Consider the following 25,530-nt stretch of genomic DNA (forward strand, 5'->3'; position numbering starts at 1 on the left):
AATGAAATAATCATTCTAAAGAATTTTAACACTTACTAATACATTATTGAAATCAAAAGTTGTATCTGTTAAAGCCCCTCGTAGTCAATTTTATCCCTCAAAACTCATCTTTGATCACCAAAATGACGTTTAAACATTTTTTTCCTTTGAAAAAATTTCATTATGCCTTAAAATAGCTTGAATGTAACTACACCCTTGCTTAATTTATTATAAGCAGATCTATGAATATGCTAATTAGCCCCGCCCCTCACTCGCACAAGTTCAGAGATCCACTCGGTCAACTTACTGAGGTAAACGCTGCACAATGGTATTGCTTTTTACAACGTCAGACACATGGCGGTAATTAATATGATTAGCCTTTTGCTTGACTACGTTATCAAACAGCTAATAATGTGTTGCTATACAAACCATGTTCCCGTTCGCGAGTCAGACAGCTGTCTTCTGAAAATCATTATCCTTAGAAAGGCTTTGAACAACAAGGCATATTGTTCGTAACATCTTATACATCATACACTCGCTATATTGCTAAATCTACCCGATTTTTTTATATCAACAGAAAGATATACCGGGATAACCTGGCTTCTTTAGACTTTCCTGCTTCAGAGCGCTCATGGTTAATGATATGCTAAAGCCCGCTGGCACATTGACGTGATTGGTTACAAGGTAGTTTGTGGCGTCACAAACACCAGCGATTTCAAACCGCGGGTTTGAGACTATCTTTAGATCACTGCAGTTTTAAATATAAAGACTTATATTAAAAATACAGCATAGACATATAAACAACATTAAAAATTTGATTTTCACCACAGGGGGACTTTAATATTATTTAATGGACCTGAGGTGAACTAACAATGAACAATTGCATTTTTTATTAACTAACATTAACAAAGATGAAGAAATACTGTAATAAATGAATTGCTCATTGTTAGTTCATTTTAGTTAATGCTTTAACCAAAGTTAACTAATGGGACCTTATTGTAAAGTAAAGTTTAAAATAAGAAATAATGTAAGATATGAAGTTCCAACTGAAGATATACTCCTACTCTGTAATATAAAGTCACAATTATGAGAAACAAAGTCACAGTTGTGATAAATTAAGTCACACGTACAGTAGTTGCAATTGGTTGTAACTTTATATGTTGCATTATAAAATCATATTGCAAGATATCACACTTCCCTTCACTTTCTGGTCAAACTCATGCATTAAAAATGATACTTTTTTAATTTGTAAATAAATACAGAGGCAGGATTGGTCTCCAAAGTCATTTCAAGTACTTTAGTTTAAAAGATCATTAAGATTAAAAAAGCAACAGAGAACCAGTTAGAGTGAACCATTCATCTAACTTTATTACACCATGTTCTGTGAAATGACCTCGTCAGTGTTTTTTCATTGTTTAATGCAATTCTGTGATTTTCTGTCATGTGTCTCAGTTGCAGCATTATGTGGGAAACCCCCCTCTTCTGTTACCCCACCCCACCAGCTCAATTTCCCTGTTGTTCTTTATGAGATGATCAGCATTTAAAATCGTAATGACAGACAGATGCTGGAGTGATATAGTGCTTTCCAACACCCTTGCACAGTTCAGCCGCTCCTCCTCCCTCTATTTTGCTGCTAATGAAGGTATATGCTCACAATACTCAGTCATGTCCCGAGTGACACCGCTTGTTCTCAGAAATTAGAGCTCTGAGTACAGATTTAATACAGAGGTGTTTAAAAATATACATGCTATAGCATGCATTGCACATTGTAAGACCCATGAGTGCTGTAGCACTGTTAAGTTAGAAGGTAAAAGAGAGAGTACTCTGTTTAAGAGGGCCTCATTGTAGCTCTTTATCTTTTGGCCTCCTAGTGGAGTGGATCTGTTAAACAGAGCAAGAGTGAAGTGAGTGAAGTGATTCCTCAAAAACAAGGGACGGAATGAGAGGCCTCAAGCATCACGCTACACGCTTTTAAAATGAGATTGGTAGTAACTGTGAATTAAATTTACAAACTAGAAAACTTTACAAACAAATAATGTTTAATTATGAAAAATGTAATCGCTGCCTATAGCAAATAATTCAAATATCAAAATAATTTTTGTTTGTTAAGTTTTGTTTGTTTTTTTCTGTGGAAAGAACAGATGTTAAATGCTGGAAATTTGGATCACATAAAATGTCATATTATAATATTTTTTTGTAATCAATGTTGCGTAATAAAAACATTTCCTGTGTCTACTGCATATAAAATCTTGACCAAATAGGTTAATCAAAAATAATATCAATATTAATAAAACTAATTAATAATAAAAATTTCTAAAATAAATTAAGCAAAAAATTAAGCAAAATCTGATTAAAATAATTAATGTTAGTTTAATACCATAATTAGCGATTTTTAACATGTAATTGTCATTAAATGAGTAATGAACAACATGTATTTAATATATTTGTATTTTATAGAGCAGATTATTGTTAGCCATGTTGTAATTATTTTACCATGATCAATGTAATATTTTGCTGTAAAATGCTGCTCAGTGAGTGAAAATATTTTACTTGATTTTCAAATATTTACTTGACATTGATGTATGAAAAAAATATTTTTTTTATCAATTCGTTTAAATTTCATAGCAGTAATTTTCCATAATAATGAAAATGTGATTCATTATTCTTACATCCTGCCATTTCAGATTTTATTTCATAAGAATTGTGTAGAAACAGACAGAAGTCAGCCAGACAACATAAGTGCTGCCATATGGCCCGAATATTTTATTTATTTTGTCCTGAATGTTATTAGACAAGTGGAGACTTGTGTCCATATGTGTACTGAGGTGAAGAATTATAATTCGTAGATTTACACAAACTAAACTGTTTTAGATGGGCCTATCTACTTGCGTTTCTCTATCTGTGTGTCCGTGTGAGAGTGAAAGGATGAGAGAGCATGTCAATGGGCTCTTTGTCATCAAAGAACATGTTTATTTTCAAGTTTGGCGCTCCAACTGTCAGGAATCTCATCATCTCCCTTTAGTGCCCCTCCTCTCTCTTCTCTGTATTCTTCCCTCTGTCTTTAGGGTCATGTTCCATAGTTTAAAGCGCTTTTTGTCTGCTCACCATTATAACAGAACTGACAATCCCTCTCTCCCGCTCACCCTCTCTTTCCATCTCCCTCTCTTTCTCTCAGCTGGTTTTCGCACAAGAGTAATAGGATTACCACACACTGCTCTGCCAAGGACAGAGACTGGAGGGGGAGACAGGAGGACAGGTTAAAGAGGGGGATGAAGAGAGAGAGAGGAGCGGGAAATCAGAGGCAAATGAAGAGTACAAGCTGAACAGAATGCGATATCTGTGCACACCCACCCTAAAGCCCCTCAGAGTAACAGGCCTGTGATATTTGAGGAGCGAGAGAGAGGTATGTCTCGCACTATGTCAGTTGCTATATTAAGCACACAGTGTGTGTTGATACTGTCTCCAGTATCTTGCTTAGGATCAAACTCTTCCTATTGGCACAGTTCACTGTTTCCACTATCACTCGTCTATCTGAAGCTTCCATACCTTCATTCCCGCGTAATGGATCTGTATCCGGTACAGCTGTCATTTCAGAGGCGGGGAGCTAATCAGAGGTCCGATTTAGCAGCATGACAGGCCTAAACCGGGGTCATGACAGGGCTGCTACTCACTGCTGCTGATAGTATGCCAGCTGCTGAACTTCATGTAGCTCAAGCTGTCTCAAATCACTACACGACATACCACAGATAACAAAAATGGACTTCTGTTTTACACACCTCAGATTCATATCAAATATCTGAAACTCTTGCTGAAAACTGTTTTTAGGATATTAAGTATATGTCCTAATGTAAGAGAGTAGAATTAAAATTAATTGAAATTTAAGACATTCATGTAGCCTAATTTTTAAAATCAAAATGCCACCTATAGAACATTTTATTTCATCATATTTAATACATTAACTTTATAGACCACAGTGGAAGAACACTTAGTGTCCCAGAATGCTTTAACTGTTTTGGAATTCTCTGAATTGCAAATTCAAGAAAAAACCTTCCTGTCATACACCAAATCTATTGGATGAAAAGTTATTTTTGGATTAAAGGTGTAGTTACAACATCTACCAGCAGGGGCTAAGTGTGCCATACTATCCGGCCAAACATTAACCTTAAAGGGTTAGTTCACCCAAAAATGACATTTCTGTCATTAATTACTCACCCTCATGTTGTTCCAAACCCGTAAGACCTTTGTTCATCCTCAGAACACAAGTTAAGATATTTTTGATGAAATCCGAGAGGTTTCTGATCCCCAAGTGATAGCAATGTAATTACTACATTCGAGGTCTAGAAAAGTAGTAAAGACATCCTTAAAATAGTCCACTTGACTGCAGTGGTTCAACCTTAATATTATGAAGTGACAAGAATACTTTTTGTGCGCAAAACAAAACAAAAATAACAACTTTATTTAACAAATTCTTCTCTTCCCTGTCTGTCTCTACGCTGTTTACGTTGAATAAAGTCGCTATTTTTGTTTTTTGCGCACAAAAAGTATTCTCATCGCTTCATAACATTAAAGGGTTAGTTCACCCAAAAATGAAAATTCTATCATTAATTACTCACCCTCATGTCGTTCCACATCTGTAAGACCTTCGTTCATCTTTGGAACACAAATTAAGATCTTTTTGATGAAGTCTGAGACATTTTTGTCTCTCCACAGAGATCCAACGCAACTACCACTCCAAGGTGCAGAAAGGTAGAAAAAAGACATCATTAAAGTACTCCATGTGACTCCAGTGGCTGAAACTCAATTTTATGAAGCGACGTGAGTGCTTTGTTTGTGCAAAAAAAAAACAAACATAATTTTCCACTTTATTTACAAAATAATATTATCCAAAGCGTGTTCACACAACAATGCAGGTCTCACGTAATCACAAAACGCATGCGTCGTGATGCTCTCGTGAACACTTGCGCACGTGCGTTGACTTGGTGCGCGAATCTGAACACAACACGTATGCGTCGTGAAGCTCTCGTGAACGTGCGTTGCATATCAATAATTTTGTAAGTAAAGTGGTAAATTGTTTTTTTGCACAAACAAAGCACTCGTGACACTTCATAAAATTGAGGTTAAACCACTGGAGTCACATGGAGAACTTTAATGATGTCTTTTTCCTACCTTTCTGGACCTTGGAGTGGTAGTTGCGTTGGATCTCTATGGAGGGACAGAAAGCTCTCAGACTTCATCAAAAAGATCTTAAAGGGGGTGTATCACACACAGTTTCTGCCAATCTCATGTTAATCTTGAGTACCTATAGAGTAGTAGTGCATCCTTCATATCTCCAAAAAGTCTTTAGTTTTATCATATTTATAAAAGATACATACGCTGTACTGAGTCTTTCCGAAAACAGCTGAGTGCCTGGAGGCGTGCCGTGTGAGCGGAGCTAAAGAGTGTTGAGCTGTCACGAGCGCGCGCAGCTTTTGTGTAGAGATCGTCTGTAAGCTATCAATGGTCAGCTAAACAAATGTATTTAAACGCACACAATACACCGTCGCATTATCCCTGGATAACTTTTGAATCACTATAATGAATATAGCGTATAGTGAATGATGAATAATGAATGAATGTTCATGTTGTTTACATTATATGCACTTAGACGCCTATTGGCTACAAAACAGACATTTGAAGCAGTTTTACTCACCACCTGCGATTCCGACTCATGACCGGGATTATTACCGCTGTGACCGCTTCATCTTTCAGTTTCAAGCAATCTGTAAATCCAGCGTAGAACTGGGCCTTGTTTATGAAACCATAAGCGCCGATCCTGAGGGCTCGAGCAGCCACGGAAAAACACGAGATATTCTCCATTCATTTTAACCAATAAAAAGTGATTGCAACTATCAGTTTCTATGGTTATTTTAATAACAAATATCAAGAGCGCATCAATGTATTGTGTGAGCACAAAACTCTCAGCTCCACTTAACGCTGGGTTCTTTGAGAAGCAAGGTTATCTTTCCCTCACAACCAAAAACACACTTCTTTGGTGACACTAGCCACGTTTACATGTACACTTTTTTGTCATTCCCATTAAAATCATTCCGATTGAAAGATTCGGTGGAGTGTTTACATGAGACGTTATCTAATCCGATATGGTGTTTACATGCACCGGTGCTTTCAATCTGAATGACTTTGTGACATGCGCACATTAGCTTATGTCCTATTTACCGCCTTGTATTCCTGTCAACATGGAGTTCCGTTATTTCTTATGCGTGCTATTTTTTTGTAAAGTGCTGCTCTTAATCAAGCAACAGCGTGAAATTTGTAGAATATTACTGCTGGATGGTATGAGGAAAAGACGGGAACAGGAAGCTGACCTGTTTGGTGGCTGTGCATCTCTAAGGAGCATCTCAATACTACCCCTCCTTCCTCCGTAAAGCAGAAGCGCGTGGATGAAGGTCCGTAGTAATGATTCATTGAGTTCCTTCAGTGTATTTAATAAATGTGTTGTTTCAGTTTTACTCCAGTTTAATTTTGCCGCCGACATTTTGCATTCTGACGACCCCTGACCGCTTGGCGTAGATGCAAAGTAATTGGTTTAACTCGTTTACATGGCAGACTTTTTATTTTGTTTGGTTTATAGAAAGGTTTATCCCACCTCTCTCAAACCGATTACAATTTCATTCGGTTTGGGCATTTTTATTCCGATTGAGGTGTTTATATGGAGCATTTTTATTCGGATTGGACTTTTAAACCGATTACAATGCTCCATGTAAACGTGGCTATTGTTGATTTCATCCTGTGACCTGTGCAGTGCTGCTGACGACTTCCATAAAGCCGAGAAGTGCCCGTACAAGGAATTCCGACCTTTATGTCGTCACACAGCACTATACTCGAAAAAAAGACCGCGAAATTTATGAGGATTTGGAAGAGTGTTTTTGGCACAGAAATACTCCGTCATACGTCTAACTTGTGTTTTGAAACTTTGGCCATGTTTAGCATGAGAATCCAACTCTTTAACAGTGTAAATAAGTCAGAATACATGAACCCCCGAATGTATTCTCCTGCCTGTTTCCTAGTAAAGACCTTGTCATTGAATTTCATGCCTTGTGTCGTGCGATAATTGCAGCCACCAATCAGTGACACAATCTTTTTATTTTTTGCTCAGTTTTGGAGTTTAACAGCCTCTCACTATGAAGTGTGATTATATAGCAATATCTGCATATTGAATTCTCAAAAACTACTTTTGTATTCCACAGAAAAAAACCCTGCATACTGGTAGCTATAGAATGACATGAGGGTGAGTAAATAATGATTTTTTTAATGTTCATTTTTTAGTGATCCTTTACTCTAATAATATTTCCTGAGCTGCAAGGACTGTTGTAAAACAATTTAGATGGTTCATTACTAAAACATTGTCTCTGATAATTCAAAATCAAGCTACAACCTAAAAAGAAAATACGGCAATTAATCTATTTGACTTTAGTAGATATGTGAAGCTAAAGAGTTTAGACATTAGACATCTTTGCTGTATGACAGATGTACATAGTGTTTTTGGCACAGAAATACTCCGTCATACGTCTAACTTGTGTTTTGAAACTTTGGCCATGTTTAGCATGAGAATCCAACTCTTTAACAGTGTAAATAAGTCAGAATACATGAACCCCCCCTTTCGAAGATGAACGAAGGTCTTACGGGTGTGAAACGACATGAGGGTTTGTAATTAATGACAGAAATTTCATTTATGGGTGAACTAACCCTTTAAGTCACAACCTTTTTTAGTTTCCTCGTTAACTGTGTATTTAAGTCCTTAGATTCCTCAGTTCTTTGTCCGGTATCGTTTATGTTTATCAAACGTTAGCTTCAGTTCTGGCAGGTCACGTCAGTCAAGCTTGCATCAGCTGACTCCCAGGTGACTCTTGTCTACCTATAGGAATACGACGCCTATCACAGCATCCATATATAAGCTCCTCAGTATTATCAGCAGCTATTGCATTTCTCAGGAGCTAATTACCCTCCTCCATCCCCAGCTCCTCCTCTATTCAGTCAGGATTGGGCTTATGATTCCCCTGAATCAAACTAATTCTTGAAATATGTGTATGTTAAACATGTTAAATTATTGACTTTAATTATATCTGCATATGTTGGTTCTGTTCTGTTTACCCTAAGGGGGGTTATGGCTGCTCTCCCTGCTCTTATCCATGCTAGGCTGCATGGATGCACAGGGAGTTCTTGCCCAGAACAGAATCATACCGCCAAAACAAACTCTATGCATTATCAATCATACTTGACGATAGTGGTCCTGACACAAGTGTATTCTCCTGCCTGTTTCCTAGTAAAGACCTTGTCATTGAATTTCATGCCTTGTGTCGTGCGATAATTGCAGCCACCAATCAGTGACACAATCTTATTTTTTTTTAACAGCCTCTCACTATGAAGTGTGATTATATAGCAATATCTGCATATTGAATTCTCCAAAACTACTTTTGTATTCCACAGAAAAAAACCCTGCATACTGGTAGCTATAGAATGACATGAGGGTGAGTAAATAATGATTTTTTTAATGTTCATTTTTTAGTGATCCTTTACTCTAATAATATTTCCTGAGCTGCAAGGACTGTTGTAAAACAATTTAGATGGTTCATTACTAAAACATTGTCTCTGATAATTCAAAATCAAGCTACAACCTAAAAAGAAAATACGGCAATTAATCTATTTGACTTTAGTAGATATGTGAAGCTAAAGAGTTTAGACATTAGACATCTTTGCTGTATGACAGATGTACATTATTCTCTGTGTGTGTGGGCAAATCGCAGAGATAGGAAATCTGTGTAGGTACCAAATTCATACTGTGGGCACTAGATGTTCCTAATGACTCACCAAGTCCATGTGTAATGTGGGACACCCCCATATTTTCTCAGTTTTGTGTATTTGTGCGTGTATTCATGCTTTTAGGATCTGTATTAACTGACAAGAGGTGGTGGTGTTCAACATAGATGGCAATAACCCACATCTCCTCAGTTCAAACTCTGGAAGTGATGATTTATGAAGTTTATCCGTGTATTGTCTAATTTTCATTCTTCGCATCACCAAATAGCACCACGCTACTAGCATCTACAGAAGCGGCAGCCAATGAGCTAATGGAATCAGTCAAAAGTCACATGGAGCAGTTACCATTGAAATTTGTCCAGGTATTGTGGAAATCATTGAGATTCCCTTGTAAATACTGTACTAAGCAGTCGATGCTGTGTGTTTCTGCTAAATCTGCTTAACCATGTCATAAGTCATTTGGGAGGTTTTGAATGCTCTGCTATGTCTAAATCATGAGCACACATTCCTCACAAAGGTCACAGGTTTGACTAATAGAGCTGATTACTGACCATTTGTGTGTTCAGACTGAATGACAATGGCTGCTTAAGAGTCGTGTCATGTGTTGAATAGTTTTCGAGGCTTTGTTTGCTCTGTTCAGGTGCGGCGGCTCAGGGCAGGGTGTGAAAACACACAGGTAGAGGAAGGGAATTTCATTGTTTGTGTGAGAATGTCCTCCAAAACACTGAACGTCTTCTGGCATCAGATGAATTCCTCATGCCTACACTGACATCTGCATTTGTTTAGGTTTTAATCATTGTTGCAGGATTTCATGACAAAGATACAGTGTTATGGCTGATAATCTAACATAAACAAAAGAGCATATGCTCCAGCCCCATGTTTGTGGAATTTACTGTGCTCCTGTTACACACCTGAAATGCCACCGTCATCTGTTCCATCTTGGACCACTGTCACACACTCATGCAAACACACACCTGTGCCACTGAAGTGACAGATTGGCCACCTGTCTCTGTGAGTGGGCGGGTACAGTCTGACTGAGGCAGATTGTGAGTGGGAGCAGAGATGACTGACGCGTCCTGTGACCAATCTGTATACATCTCACAGATTCTGCAGACTGAATTTTCTCTTAGCATTCTCAATGGAAGATTTGTAATATGCCAAAAACTTTTAGAGCCTATCACCTGAACAGTAAGGCCCGGTTTCACAGACAGAGCTTAGACTAAGCCAGGATTAGGCTTATCATAATATCAGAAATGTACAATAGCCTATAATATAAAAGCACAATTTATTGACATAGAATTCATTTTTAATATTTCATACTTACATCTACTACAATACAATATATTGTTAATCTCGAGAGTATTTAAATTTTTACTTTTTTTTTTATCTTCACATTTTTTACTCAGCTCAGGACAAATTTACTGAAAAGTTTCTGTGACGTTGACGTTAAATGCCTCCTGGTATTCAGTGATGCACTGTTTCCACAGTTTAATTTATGCATGTGCTCATAGACAAAACATGTTCAAAATAGGTTAGCAAAAAGAATAGGTAGTGTTGGGAAGTTAAATCGTTAGTTATATAGTCAAAACCAGGGGTCTTAAACCTGGCCAATAGTAACAAGCATATTAAACCATTTTAATGTGTAACTTAAAGGGTTAGTTCACCCAAAAATGAAAATTCTGTCATCTATTACTCACCCTAATGTCATTCCACACCTGTAAGACCTTCGTTCATCTTCAGAACACAAATTAAGATATTTTTGATAAAATCCGATGGCTCAGTGAGGCCTCTATTGACATCAAGATAATTAACACTTTCAATGCCCAGAAAGCTACTAAAGACATATTTAAAACAGTTCATGGGACTACAGTGGTTAATGTTATGAAGTGATGAGAATACTTTTTATGTGCCAAAAAAACAAAATAACGACTTTATTCAGCAATATCTAGTGATGGGTGATTTCAAAACACTGCTTCATGAAGCTTCGAAGCTTTACAAATCTTTTGTTTCGAATCAGTGGTTCGGAGCATGAATCAAACTGCCAAAGTCCCATGATTTCAGTAAACGAGGCTTCGTTATGTCATAAGTGTTTCGAAATTTCAATGGTTCACCACTGGGGGGCGTGACTTTGGCAGCGCGCTTCAAACCACTGATTCGAAACAAAAGATTCTTAAAGCTTCAAAGCTTCATGAAGCTGTGTTTTGAAATCACCCATCACTAGATATTGCTGAATAAAGTCGTTATTTTGTTTTTTTTGGCGCACAAAAAGTATTCTCGTCACTTCATAACATTAAGGTTGAACCACTGTAGTCACATGAACTGTTTTAAATATGTCTTTAGTAGCTTTCTGGGCATCTGAAAGTGTTAATTATCTTGCTGGCAATGGACGCCTCACAGAGCCATCATATATCATCAAAAATATCTTTGTGTTCTGAAGATGAACGAAGGTCTTACGGGTGTGGAACGACATGAGGGTGAATAATTAATGACAGAATATTCATTTTTGGGTGAACTAACCCTTTAAATACTTTATGACATTACGAATTCATTAAAATAATCATTTTTGATTCATTCATGCACTTGTACATTACTTAATTTTACTTTTTACTAAATATAATGCAGATTGGCAAAAAAGCTTCAAAAGAGTTTGACAAAAATAAAATGTTTTATAAACTGATAAACCTCACATTTCAGTTAATAAATGATTATATAGGACTATAGTTTTCACGTGACGTCACAGCTTTATATAGGAATGCCCACCTGGAGGGCAAAGCAAGGCTTTTCCTTTGTACTAATATAGTAAGACAGTGATATTAGAAGACCAAATTTAGTTTACACCTTATTGATTATGCATAGCCTACTATGTACAGGCAAGCAGATGAACCCAGAATATAAACATAATGTGCAGTTTCTCATTATGCATTTTTTCAAAGAAAACCATTATAAAGAAAATGCTTAAAGGGTTAGTTCACCCAAAAATGAAAATAATGTCATTTATTACTCACCCTCATGTCTTTCTACACCCGTAAGACCTTCGTTCATCTTCAGAACACAAATTAAGATATTTTGATGAAATCTGATGGCTCAGTGAGGCCTCTATTGAGAGCAAAGCCACTGAACCTCTCAAGATCCAGAAAGGCACTAAAAACATATTTGAAACAGTTTGTGTGAGTTCAGTGGTTCTATATTAATATTATAAAGCGACGAGAATACTTTTCAGAATTTTAATTTTTGGGTGAACTAACCCTTTAACCATTTAGCATGTTGCATTCATATTCTGGGTTCATCTGCTCGCCTGTATATGTGACCCTGGACCACAGAATCAGTCATAAGTAGCACAGGTATATTTGTAGCAATAGCCAACAATACATTGTATGGATCAAATTTATCGATTTCTCTTTTATGCCAAAATTCATTAGGATATTAAGTAAAGATCATGTTCCATGAAGATATTTTGTAAATTTTTCTACCGTAAATATATCAAAAATTTAATTTTGTGAGTGGATATGCATTGCTAAGAACTTCATTTGGACAACTTTAAAGGCGATTTTCTCAATATTTTGATTTTTTTGCACACTCAGATTCCAGATTTTCAAATAGTTGTATCTTGGCCAAATATATCAACCCATACATCAATGGAAAGCTTATTTATTCAGATTTCAGATGATGTATAGATCTCAATTTAAAAAAAAATTGACCCTTGTGACTGGTTTTGTGGTCCAGGGTCACATAGAGTATGCATCTTCAATAATGTTTTGAACAGGATGAAGATGTCCAAATTTTTTTTAATTTTGTTTAAATATCTTTTTTTTTTCTTCTCCATTTAGTACTGAAGGAAACACAATGCATTAATACACAATAAAATGTAGCGCAAGGATTCGGCAGGCATGTATTGATGATACTAATGCTGGGTACATTTTGAAAACTTATAAGATTTTCAAAATGTGAGAAACCACAAACATGTGGACAAAAAAAAACCTAGATTTAACCGTTTCTCTCCTATAGTGTGTGGTGTGCCGTGATGTGACAAAGACAGCACACTACAGATGAACAGATTTTCAACCAGAGTCCCGACTGTGAACACGGGAAATCTCGCAAAATCTCTCGAGACTTCAGAATAAACATGGCGGACGATAGGCAGGAAGCAATTGCAATGATAGTGTTTGGAATTATTTTGACAGAAAATTTGTGGAGAAAAAAAAAGAAAAGGATTTGGGTGATGTCGTGGAGACGGCGGGAACACGATCTTTACATTGTGCGCCATGACTGTGTTTTTTATGCTTCCGTCTTCTGTGAACGGAAAATCTAATAAGACAATCTGTAGAACCATCAAGATAATCGGGACATTACCTAGGATTGTCGGAAGGGGAGAAATCGGCCCAAAATCAGCCCGATTATTTTCTGGTGTGTACCCAGCATTAGCGGGGCAGCCAGTCTCGGAGCCCTCCCTAGCTCTACAGCGCCACACAAATTTCCAATGTAAATCTGTGGTGAAAAATGGAACTGCAGCGCCCTGAATAAGACCCTGAATCTGCCCTACCTAAATTTATGGCCAGGAGCCGCTACTGCCAGAAAGGCTAATTTCACAAAAAGTCGACGAGTTTGCAGGTATTTACATTTTAATGTGTGAGAGACATATAGTTGAACTTTAGCTTCGTTACTAAAGTTAAGCTTTAGTTGATGTTAATTTAATGGGTTTTTTTTTCAATAGCAGATGTAAGGACATGAAAATCTTAAGGTGAGATTTTTAATCGTCTAAAGTGGAGAGGAGCAGAACATGAGTAAAGGACAAGCTGTCTGGCAAAGACCAGATGTCCCATGAGTCAGATGAGCAAATGAGAGCTGTGAAAAGTGGAAAAAAGAGGGAGAAAGAGAGAAACTGATAGATCTAGAGAGAGTGAAAGAAGGAAGGGGAAGAGAAGGTGACTAAGTTGAGGCACCATGTGGAGGCACAAGCTCTTACAGATGATTCATCCATGATGTGAATGAGAACAGTATGTGGCTGCTGCTGCCACCCAGCGGCCGAAGGCGGACTGACAGCATCACAGGCCTACAGCCTTATATACCAGTTATCACTGTAAAGCTGCTTTGACACAATCTGCATTGTAAAAAGCGCTATATAAATAAAGGTGACTTGACTTGACTACAGGTCGTCTTCACACAGCGATTAAACGAACACAAGAAAAAGACAACATTTTCATGCACTCTTCTTTTTCTCTACCGTTTTTATTCAGATGAGTGAAACACTTCCAGTTACAAAAATGACTTTAAATGAACAACACTGTACAATGAACAAGCGAGTTATTTGTCAACTATTTTTTGGTTTCAGAGATAATTACACCGAAAGGCTAACCTGTCACCATAGGGAGGAAAAGAGGGACACGGAGGACAGAAGAGAAGAAAAAGGAACTGCTCAACTCACAGGAGAAAAAAAGAAAGGATGGAAAGGGTAAAAACATGACAACGTACATCAGCAAGCAAAACAGACGCACACCTTCACGCACATATCCACACTGCCAAAATAACCGCATATCTGCTCAGTTTTAGAGTGTAAAATACGTTCACGCGCACATGAACATATGTACGCACAGACAATGACGCACCCACGCGCTCTCATTTACGCACTGAGTGAGCAGTGAACATGAAATCAGGGAGAAGATTCAGAGGACAGATAAACATCACTAACCCAAACAAAAAAAAAAGGAATTAAAAAAAAATCACATACATACCAAGTCTTTTCTTTAAGATCATCGTTATCACCATGAAAGATTTGTCCCTAAATAATGAATAATTAAAAAATATACATTTCATCATAATCTTCATCGTATGTTACTTTGGATAGTTGAGGTTTTACCTTCAGAAACTGGGTTGCTAGGTGACCAGAGAAAGAGACAAAAGAAAACAGCTGAGGATGTGTTAGTGTAGCTCTTTGGTTTAACTAGATGTGTTTAAGTTCTTTGCTATTTTAAAAAAAATCTTTTCAAACACCTTTGGACTGAAGCTGGTTTTTTTTTTTTTTTTTTTTTTAATGTATAATATATATAGACAGAGATAAATCAGAAGTGAAATGAGAACGAAAAGACTCATACTTGTAGTTCTCTTGGTCAGGCCTTTTCAAATACCATGATTTTTCTTTTTCTTTTTCACCCATATCCGATTGTTACTAATTAATAAAGCGAAAACCGATGTGAATCAAACTCAAGGATTGTGTGCAGACTTTAGGGAGCGTGTGTGTTTTGTTCGGTCCTCGAATGGCGTGTTGCTTTGGTATCATTCTCTGGAGATTCACGCCACTGAGAGACTTACACTTTGAACACGGTCCCTTGCTCTGCAGCTATTTGCATATCAACATCGTGAAGTTTTTAAGACGTCCGTAACTGCGCCTGACTGTAATGGTAAGAACGAAAGCTAGAGAAAATATAAAGCGAGATTAAAATGTTTCTCCTTATATTACTTTTCAACATCTCCTGCGGTTTAAGTCATAAAATTTGTCACCTAGCAACAACAGTCACCACCCGCTGTCAGTCACCTATCTGACTTATATACATACACATGCACATTAAGTGTGTGTATATATTAAAAAGGTGTGTGTATGTGTCCTGCCCTGTGTTTGGTGACTGGAAAAGTGGTCCCAAGGGCCAAGGGAGTGAACATGCCAGCGCATCAATCATAGTCAAGTTCCTTGAGTGCTTCCATCTTCATCCCTGGGGTCGGTTGCATAAACTAAGACTAGTCTTAAATTTTTTTTCTTTAAGACTGTTCATAACTTTTTTAAAGTGAGTTACATAAAAACGTAGATTGGTCTAATTTGATACCGATACAAGTAAGACTGCTAGTTGGTCATACTAGCTCTTAATGGCTATGTTTATACAACTGGCCCCTGATCTTTCATCGAAACATTCCCTGTCCAATCAGAAAACGCGTCCCCGGCCCCTACAGACAGATGCAGCCCGCTTCTCTTGTTTTAAAGCATTCATCTATTTGGTTTGTTGTTAAGAGAGTGAGGTATATGAGGAACTATCTCTCTTCTACACCTCCTAACCAGGAGACAGAACAACAGACACACTATGAAATAAATACAAAACAAAGCAGGAAAAGAAGTAGGACAAACAGGAGGAGGAGTGAGGCAGAGAGGAAGATGGAGCACTGATACATTTCCGCTATCATACAATACATACATTTTGCTGTATTTTCCCTCCAGGAACCCCAAATGCCTCCATCTTTTCTCTCCTAAAGTTTTTGGTTTTGTAGCTGTTTAAAGCTTTCAGGTCAAGGCTCACGGCAGCACTGCGCTCAACGCTGTCACACACACACACACACGGTAGCCATCACGACAGTAACCATAGCAACACGATCTGTAACATCAGCAGTGGTGAGACAGGTACGTTCAGATACAATGCAGGTTCCTATAAAACCGTATCCCTTCTAAGCCATGGCAGTGCGTGCTTTTACTCTGGAAGGTTACTTCAGCGTTGAATGAATGCTACCGAAACATTTGAGCAGAAGAACCACAGTGCTGCTTTTTCCCCTGATAGGTTTCCCTCCATAGGCTCTGTCCAGTAAGGAACAGCTAAGAGGTCGAGAAGACAAGTGTCCGCCCCTATGCTGTCGAATAGTGGCCGGTCCATTAGGACCGACGGTTGCATTTGTCGATGGATTTGGTTTGAAAGGTCGCCTTGGCAAAGGAAGTTTACATTTGAATACAATCTGGTGCCTCAAACACACCCACTACAAAACAGCATTTGGAATATATTAAATAAATAATAATATTAATCATAAAAAAGGTCTGTTAAGAAAATTCACAAACGAGCAAGAGGAGAATAAATAACAAAATCAATTTCTTTAAAATGGGGGAGGAAGAAAACACAAAAACCCAAAAGAGAGATAGTGTGAATTTTTGGTCTAAGTAAATATCAACATTTTTTTATCTTTTCACAATGTTTTTCTTCCATACATTAGCAATTAGTAAGCATTATAACATAGATCATTTACTACAAAATCTATAGAAGCACTAACTGACCCATTCGGACTATACGGTAAGTTCATGTATCCATCCCTCGTTGAACCTGCAGCGCTCATCGACTACAGATTTCAGCACGATATAAATACAACGGTAAGGTGGATGAAAGCATGTAAGTTGTTGCTTATGTGATATTTGGTTCTCTTTAAAGCTTGTTTATACTTGACTTTGGTTCTTTGGATGTACTTGAGCGTGTTTAGCCTGGTTTCTTATCTGTTGAACTGAATTTTCACAGTATTGTTTCAACCACCTGATTAGAGTCTCTAACACAACTAGATAGGAACAAGTAAGGAACGTAAAAAAATGAGATTTCCGCAAATACGTGAATACCTTTTCCCCAAATGAAAGCACACAAATCTACACACACAGCCCCACAAACAGACAGACAGAACGAAAGACCAAAAGTAACAACCCTCCCAACCCCCAAACGAACCCGAATCATCTTCAGATGAGTCCAGTGAGGTCATCAAAGATCCCGCCACCCAGGACCAGGAACAGTTTGAATGACAGGAGGCGGAGCGGATCCCTTGCTACACGGTTCTGGGTGACCTCGGTCCAGAGATGCATGAAGGGATGTCGTTTTTCTGTACAGTGACTCGTTTTACTCCATCAATTTTTGGCTTGATTTGTTTTTGGTTTTCCTTTCTGGGAAGTTCGGCTGGCTGTGAAGTTTCGCTTCATTTTTTGGCTTGTAGAAGAAGCAGAGAGGATAGGAGCCCTTTCCCATGTTGCCATGCTGCCTTACCAGAGCGGCCTTGTCAAGGTTTGGGCCCCCAGACTCTTTCTGCATTGTGTGAATGATGAACTGATCATGTATGAATGAATCGCTTTGGTATTCAAAAGGGAGAAAGTGAGTGAGGGAGTCATGCAAGCACTTAATTATTAAGAGAGAAATGAGAGTATTTACACTTTGAGCAGTAAAAGCTACAGAGGAGGACCTTGGTCTCACTTTTATTACACTTTACGACATTCATGTCATTGGACAAACAAGTGGATCAAGCTATGCAGCGCTAATATGATGAACACATCAAAGACCAAACACCCAATCCTCTCTATATGCTCAATAAGACATGAAACGATGATGCTGATGATCACATGTATGGAAACATTTAATGAAGGCTGATGGAAAATCTGCTACTTCTGTGAAAAACATAAACAAGAATGAGGCAGAACAAGTGAAACACGAGCGTTTGAGCCTGGCTCGCTTATATTTTACGCTGAAACAGTGAATTATAGAAACCGTGAAAGAAAACGGTATGATTGCAAGGCAAATGAGATGATGAGCTCAGAGATGGCTGGATTGTTGTCACTGGGTCTGGTCCTGGATGGTTGGCTATTTACATGTCCTTTGGATAAAGCTTTTCCATCCGTATTTTTTGGTGTTTGTTTTTGGTATTTGAGATTTTGGTATGCTTGTATTTTTTTGTCATAGTGAGTCTCTCAAAGTTCCTTTATACTTTGGTATTCAGTATTCCACGTTTTCTTCAAAGAGATGCCATTGTTCTACAACACAGTAAAGTTTGTTGTTTTTGGTGCTCAAGGATCTCTTTTTGTCCACTACTCACATAGTTTTTTCTTCTTTTATTTACGTATTTGGCTGCGTCCCGCTAAGCCTTGTGGTGTTTTTTTGGTTTCATTTTCCCTCTTCTCCTCTTTCTTCCTCCTTCCACGCTGTCTCTCCATCTCTCCCCTCTTCTACTCTGTGTATTTTTGGCATCAGTAGAGCGGGAGAGCGGAAGAGAGAGAGTATGAACGAGAGGAAATGAAAGGGAGCGAGGGGATCAAGAGATGCTTTGGTTGACAGGTAAGGTTTCACCTCCTCCTTCTCCTCCTTTTGTGATTGGACTTGGGCAACATCACTCGATTTTAGCCCCTCCAATCGAGTGTGGGCTGTGTAGCAATTCGCCGGAAGAGCAGGAAGAGACGGGGCTCGAGCAAGGGGAGGGACTCATGCCGCCTGCGACAGGAAATGAGGTTTTGCCAACAGCTGAACCGCCCAATCCCATGCCGGGGCCTGTTGCCATGGGCATCAAAGAGGAGTGGTTGAGGAAGAGGGAAGAGGTAAGACCTGCTCCTTGGGCCCCAGAACCACCAATTAACACCTTGCTGCTGCCCTCAAGACTGGAAATGGGCAGCTGGCCACCACTGGCCGCTAGAGCTGTGGAAGAGACACAGTATTACTCACAAACATCAACAAAAATAATACGTGACACGATAAACAGGATAAACTAGTACCGTGTGAACCAATGAACAATGCGAGCAAAGAAGAAAAGGAGCTGTAGGACGTAAACAAACACTCAAAACAGAGAGGACAAAGTAACACATGACTGAAATGAGGTGGCAGAGTCATCAGTGTTTCTCTCGCCCTCCCTTTCGCACAAACCTTGAATAGTAGCAAGTGGGTTGCTGCCAAGGAGAGCTTGGTTTATTCCTGTGTTAACTCCCCTCACCGTATTCCTGAGTCACACAAACAAATAACCATCCCACAAAACACACAGACAGAAACGGAAAACAGAAAGGAATACAGGGAACAGGAAGGGAAAAAGAGAAAACATTTCGAAGCATAGTTAAGAGCTGGAAAAACAGTGCAAGAAGACAAATCTTTGCAGAATCAACATGGCTTTTCTTGTAATACAATGCAGGTCACATACCAGCAGAACTCAGTGACGCATCAGTTCGTAACAACTCTTACACTAAGATTTTACTAAATCTTTTGAACAAATATGCAAAATCTCTGAACAAATGTTCAAAACATACTAGCACTTTTATACTGAGTCAATACTAAAATAAAAAAAAAAAATATTTTTTGTAGTACCGAAACAAATATATAATAATTTATAATTAATATTTTTTAATATAATGTATTTAATTGATAACTATTTAAAATGAAGGAGTGTTTACCTTACAAGAAAGCAAGTATACACACTACTGCTCAAAAGTTTGGGGTCAGTAATTTTATTTAATTAAGAAATTAATGCTTTTATTAGGCAAATGATCAAAAAGTGAAAGTAAAGATTTTTACATTGTTAGAAAGTTTCTATTATATTAAATAAAAGTTGTTCTCTAGTCTTGAACATTATATTTATCAAAGAATCCTAAATAAAATGTATCGGTTTCCAGCAAAATTGTATTAAAATAATAATCATATGCAGCACAACTGTTTTTAATAGTGATAATAATAAAAAAGCATTTCTTGAGCATCAAATCAGCATATTAGAATGACACTTAAAACTAGAATAATGCCTGCTGAAAATTTAGCTTCAATATTTCACAATATTACTGTTTTTTACTATATTGTTACATAAATTATAATATCATTAATTATAAATAATTATTACACGGCTATGTGGAATACTTGATTCTGATTGGTCATTGGCGCCATCCAGCGGTATGTTATTCCTCAATAACAACCGCTGAAAACAGATAACACAGGCTCATCCGGTAACTTAAGTCAGCAGTGCTATACGCTTGCTAGGAACGGTTTTTCCTCATGGAAGTTTTGCCTTTGGTGAGCTAATAAAATATTAAAAAGCAGTCAAATCAATATTTTGTGTACAGTTATTTAACTATGTCATCCGGTATTGCGGACTCGCTCTCGTTTCATACAAACGCAGCTGCTGCCATTTTGCGACTATTGTTTTGTTCACTGTAATGGATTAAGATAACAAACAGGTACGATTTTAAATCAGTTTAATCTCATATCTATATCTCTTATCTCCATAAATTATTGATGTGGCGAAATGCCGTGTAATATGTGGTATGACTGTACTGTATCTTAAATGTCTGTTTCCGTCTAGTTTGAACTTGCCACGCTAGCAACTGCTCTCTCCGCGGAAGCGGACTCAGACCAATATTTCATGTCTAATTATTTACTTATGTGGCAAGTAGCCATGTAATAAGCGGGATAATGTACATCCAGCTGGTTGTTATCTCAGAATAAACCCCTTCAGGCTGATGCAAGACCCCTCCTTCCTGATCACCCTGTCGGGGTTTATTCTGAGATAACAACCGGCTGGATGTACATTATCCCTTACTTATATAACATTAATTATAAATAATATAAAGTATTTAATGTCTTAATATATCATATTTAACTTTGTAAAAAAAGAAAAAAGAATGCAATCAATTATTGAAATTGTGATAATGTGACAACACTGGTGCTCACTGTGTATATTGTCATAAATTGTCGTCGCTATCAAAAAGAAAGCCAGTTTACCAGAATTCACCCTATGCCTTAATCCACATTTCCCTATACTTGGCAATGACGAATGTTTACGTGAATGTGTGTGGGTTTTTTTTATATTTGTGTGTGTGTGTGTGTGTGTGTGTAAGAACACAGACTCTGCTGGTTGTATTCACCTCAAACTTGCAGCAAAGTCAGTGATGTAGTTAGAAACGTCACCATTCTTTTTATGCCATAAACTGCGGATGACAAAACCACACACACAAAAATACATTGGCACACACACAAACACTGCAGTTACCTATATTTGCTGAGCCAGAGGGAGTAAAAGGTGATGAGTAAGTGTGTGTGTGTGTGTGTGTGTGTGTGTGTATGAGAGAAAAATCAACTCACCCTGTGTTCAGACTTAGTGTACTGTGAGTCGGAGGGGCGGGGCTGGCATCAGCACGTGGAGGCGGGGTTACGGGTGATGAGGCGGAGCTTAAGGAGGGCCCACTTGAGGTCAGAGGGCAAACTGATGACATGGTGGTCACTGACAGAGGGAAATAATAACAGATAGAGAATCCATCATAGATATACTATACAATTATATGTATCTATGATCAACAGATGTCCACTTGCACACCCTACCTGCTGTACTAAGACTGCTCAATGTCTGGGATGGTCCCTGACTGGGCATCTGTAAGGAAGATGTGGATATGATGTCACAGGTCAAAAGGGAAACACGATGGACAGAGAGGGTAAAAAAAGAGGAAAAGGAAAGAGGCCGGTTTCAAACACTGGAAGGCTAGTAGATGCTATTCGCTCAGTTATATAAAACCTCAATAGAGAAAAATACTGAGTTTGAAAGTTAGTGAATACATGCAGTATTCCTTCGAAAAACAAGTATAAGAAACAGAGGTTGAATCCTCCTATAGTATTACGACAATGACAGTGAACTAAGTTGTATAAATTGGCTGTGAAGGTATGAATTATGATTATTCCACATTATAATGCAAAGCAATGCAGGGCGGGTGAAACCACATTCAGGAATGAATGGTATATGTGCCATTAAGGGAATGATCATTATCAAATGCTCATGCAGGAGAAACTAGTAGAGTGTTGTGGCACAGGGTCATTTGAGATGGGGGTATGAGCCAAGGGAGCAAGCCGGGTCGTACCATGTGCGGGCTGTAGCAGGGGGGTTTGTGCGAGGTGGGCTGGGGTTGGCTGGGCAAGGGAGGGGTGGCACTGGAGGGGTTAATACGTTTCTCTTTCTGTCGGCGGTTGCAGAACCAGACGCGGATCACCTCCTTCTCCATGTTGAGTTTCTCAGCGATGAGCAGGATCTCCTCTGAGGTAGGCTTCTGGTTCTGAATGCAGAAAACACAACCGATTCACAGGTTTAGGACAGGATTATTTGAGGACATTCATTATGGAAGTGTAAATGAATGTTTATTTGGTTATACACAAGCATTGATCAAAAGTGAAAGTAAAGACTTTTATTAAAGTCCCTTTAAGACAAGTGATTTCACTCGGCAGCCATCTTTGAAATGCCTCTCGGGCATCCAAGTGCAGCTCCTATCTTTTTGAATGGGGAAACGTCAAATTCTCCAAAACTGTTCATTAAGCTTACGATTAAATTTCATATTTGAAAACACCAATGAAATCTGACAACAACAGTCTCATAAAGCTTGTTTCTTATGTTCAAATAGCATTTTAAAAAAGCTTGTTTTTAATGAAAGACCAGCCAATGCGCTTGCACAGTCATGAGCGTGAGTCTGAAAACGCTGCCTGTTTCTATAGAAACTGGAGCTGCAGTGACGAGATGACTATACTAATCAATGATTGGCTCGTTCACTTAGAAGGCAGGACTTATTCGCCATATTGGGTGTTGCACTTTCTCCCATTCATAAATAATAGGAGTGCACCGTCTTCCTATATATAAGTCTTTGCTTTTATAAGGTTACAAAATATTTTTATTTCAAATAAATGCTGTTCTTTCAAACTTTCTATTCATCGAAGAATTCTAAAAAAATGTATTGCAAACGTTTCCACAAAAATATTAAGCAGCACAGCTGTTTCTTTAGCATCACATCAGTATATTAGAATGATTTCTGAAGGATCATGTGACACTGAAGACTGGAGTAATGCTGAAAATTCAGCTTTGCCATCACAGCAATAAATTGCATTTTTAATATTTAAGTACTACTGCTTTGGTGAGCATAAGAGACTTCTTTCAAAAATATTTTAAAAAAAATCACTTTTGAACAGTAGTGTATGTTGTGCAATGGTTTTGTAATCACGTGTTCTGACCGTGATGAAGCTGCGTTCCAGAGCGACGCGGACATTGGTCTCAATGCTGGTGCGTTTCTTCCTGCGGCGGCCAGGCAGGCCCTCAAACCCCAGAGAGGGAGAGGAAAGAGCACTGGGACTCGGCAAGGTGCTGTCCATCGACATTGTTTCTGAGTAACAAAATTGTTAAACCTTAACAAAATTGAGTAACCTTAAATTGTTATATATACTACAAAACATTTTGTGGTTGACAATCTATTTTTACAAGCTATTTTTCAATTATAATATAGCCTAAATGCCGCTTAAACTGTAGTATTAATGTATGCACAGGACATGCGTTTGTGTATGATTGACAGCTGTAAAATCTGATGGTTACCTGCATCAGTCAGCCACTTCTCCAACAGAGGTTTGAGTTTGCACATGTTCTTGAAGCTGAGATTGAGCGCTTCAAATCGAGAGATGGTGGTCTGACTGAAATCATTCCCATAGAGTTTCCCCATGGCCAATCCCACATCACCCTGTAGAGGGAAACAGAGACCAAATGTTCCTTTACAAGGAAATACAAATCTTCTGTGTGTGTGTGTGTGTGTGTGTGTGTGTATTTGTATGTGTGTGTACCTGTGTGAAGCCCAATTTGATCCTTCTCTGCTTGAATGTGCGGGCAAATTGCTCCAGTTCCTCCAGGTCACTGGGCTCCTCGGGGTGAGAGGTCACTGGCGTCACTGTGGTCACGTTGCTCTCTGCAACCTTCTCTCTCTGCCACAAACCAGACACACATCAAGACTCAAACTTGTGCACATAAACTACCCATCAAATGTTTGGGTTTGGTAAGATATTTGGGTAACACTTTACAATAAGGTTTCTTTAGTTAACTACTTTATGGCTCGTTTCCACTGAGCGGTACGGTTCAGTACAGTTTGTGGGTTTGCCGTACCAGATCTATTTATTTGATCAAAAATATAATAAAAACAGTAATATCGTGAAATAGAACTGTAATTCAAATAACAATTTTAATATATTTTAAAAAGTAATTTATTGCTGTGATGGCAAAGCTGAATTTTCAGCATCATTACTACAGTCTTCAGTGTCACATGATCCTTCAGAAATCATTCTAATATACTGATTTGGTGCTCAAGTAACATTTCTTATTACAGTTAATATTAATACTTATTAATATGTATACTTAATATTTTTGAAGAGCTGTGATAGTTTTTTTTCAGGATTCTTTGATGAATAGAAAGTTGAAAAGAACAGTAAAAGTCTTTACTGTCACTTTTGAACAATTTATGCATCCTTACTGAATAAAAGTATTAGGTTATTAAAAAAAAAAACGGGGGATGTAACGATATCAAAATCTCATGATACGATAATATCTCGATATAAAGTCCACAGTACGATATTTATTGCGATATTTAAAAAAAAAAAAAAGATAAATGAAGACTTTGTCAGTTTGAAACAGGAACTTCCAGTGTAGTGTTTTCAGTTTTCATAATGAAAAAAATATTAAAATCCAATAAAAAAAAAAAAATAGTAGTAAGGAGAAAAAAAAAGCACAATACTCAACTATTTTTGTGTTTAATATACTTGTAAAGTGAATTTAACAGTTAATGCTAATATGAACAAATTCACTAACACTTTACAAATAATGTTCATTAGTTAACATTTGTTAACTACATTAACTAATAATAAACTGCATTTCTACAGCATTCATTAATCTTTAATGTTAATTTAATGTCAACATTTACTAACACATCACTAAAATCAAGAGTTGTATTTGTTAACATTATTTAATGCACTGTAAACTAACATGAAGAATATGAACAGCTGTATTTTTATTAACTAACATTAACAAAGATTAACAAATACAGTAACAAATGTATTGCTCATGGTTAGTTCATGTTTGTTAATACATTAACTAATGTTAACAAATGAACCTTATTGTAAAGTGTTAAAAATTCAACACAAATTTAATTTATAAAGACGTCGCTTGTTTCTGAAAGAATGATTCAGTGATACAGTTTTAACAGTAATTTGTTGCCACCTAGTGGCATAACAATGAAATCGATACGTTAGTCTATTTGAAGCATTTTCAAAAGGTGATTTATTCTGTTTTGATCGGTAACGTAGACATCAGCGTTTATCTGAATAATAAACTTTTGTATACTTCTGTGATAATTGGAATATTTGTAACAGAAATAATGATACTGTGTGTTTGAAAAGATTGTTTGTGAAGCTGTTTATATCTAAACATGACAACTGC

General features: G+C 37.6%; 1 protein-coding gene and 1 long non-coding RNA gene across 8 annotated transcripts in view; one reads left to right on the forward strand and one right to left on the reverse strand.

The window, feature by feature from the left end:
- The first annotated feature begins 1,328 nt into the window (after nt 1-1,328).
- LOC127497398 (uncharacterized) lies at nt 1,329-17,509 on the forward strand. Of its 2 annotated transcripts, none has more exons than XR_007925535.1 (4): nt 1,329-1,621; nt 3,155-3,382; nt 7,224-7,264; nt 14,123-17,509. It is a non-coding gene; the product is annotated as an uncharacterized LOC127497398 (long non-coding RNA). The 2 variants fall into 2 exon arrangements; XR_007925534.1 differs by lacking the exon at nt 7,224-7,264 and adding an exon at nt 8,464-8,504.
- A 395-nt stretch (nt 17,510-17,904) lies between these two features.
- The window catches only part of pou2f2a (POU class 2 homeobox 2a), a 42,432-nt gene continuing 34,806 nt past the window's right edge, over nt 17,905-25,530 (reverse strand). For 4 of the 6 annotated variants that reach the window (XM_051865828.1, XM_051865830.1, XM_051865832.1 and 1 more), the window contains 9 exons: nt 23,889-24,026; nt 23,647-23,788; nt 23,292-23,440; nt 22,157-22,348; nt 21,627-21,675; nt 21,390-21,528; nt 21,173-21,235; nt 19,197-19,270; nt 17,905-18,971 (listed from right to left, as the gene is read on the reverse strand). In XM_051865828.1, coding sequence (XP_051721788.1) covers nt 18,670-18,971; nt 19,197-19,270; nt 21,173-21,235; nt 21,390-21,528; nt 21,627-21,675; nt 22,157-22,348; nt 23,292-23,440; nt 23,647-23,788; nt 23,889-24,026 — 1,248 coding nt within the window. In that variant the 3' untranslated portion in view covers nt 17,905-18,669. The remainder of the gene's footprint in view (nt 18,972-19,196; nt 19,271-21,172; nt 21,236-21,389; nt 21,529-21,626; nt 21,676-22,156; nt 22,349-23,291; nt 23,441-23,646; nt 23,789-23,888; nt 24,027-25,530) is intronic. The other 2 variants (XM_051865833.1, XM_051865834.1) reach the window with 2 other exon arrangements.

The sequence above is a fragment of the Ctenopharyngodon idella genome, chromosome 16 (assembly GCF_019924925.1).
Source record: "Ctenopharyngodon idella isolate HZGC_01 chromosome 16, HZGC01, whole genome shotgun sequence".
NCBI classification, from domain to species: Eukaryota; Metazoa; Chordata; class Actinopteri; order Cypriniformes; family Xenocyprididae; genus Ctenopharyngodon; species Ctenopharyngodon idella.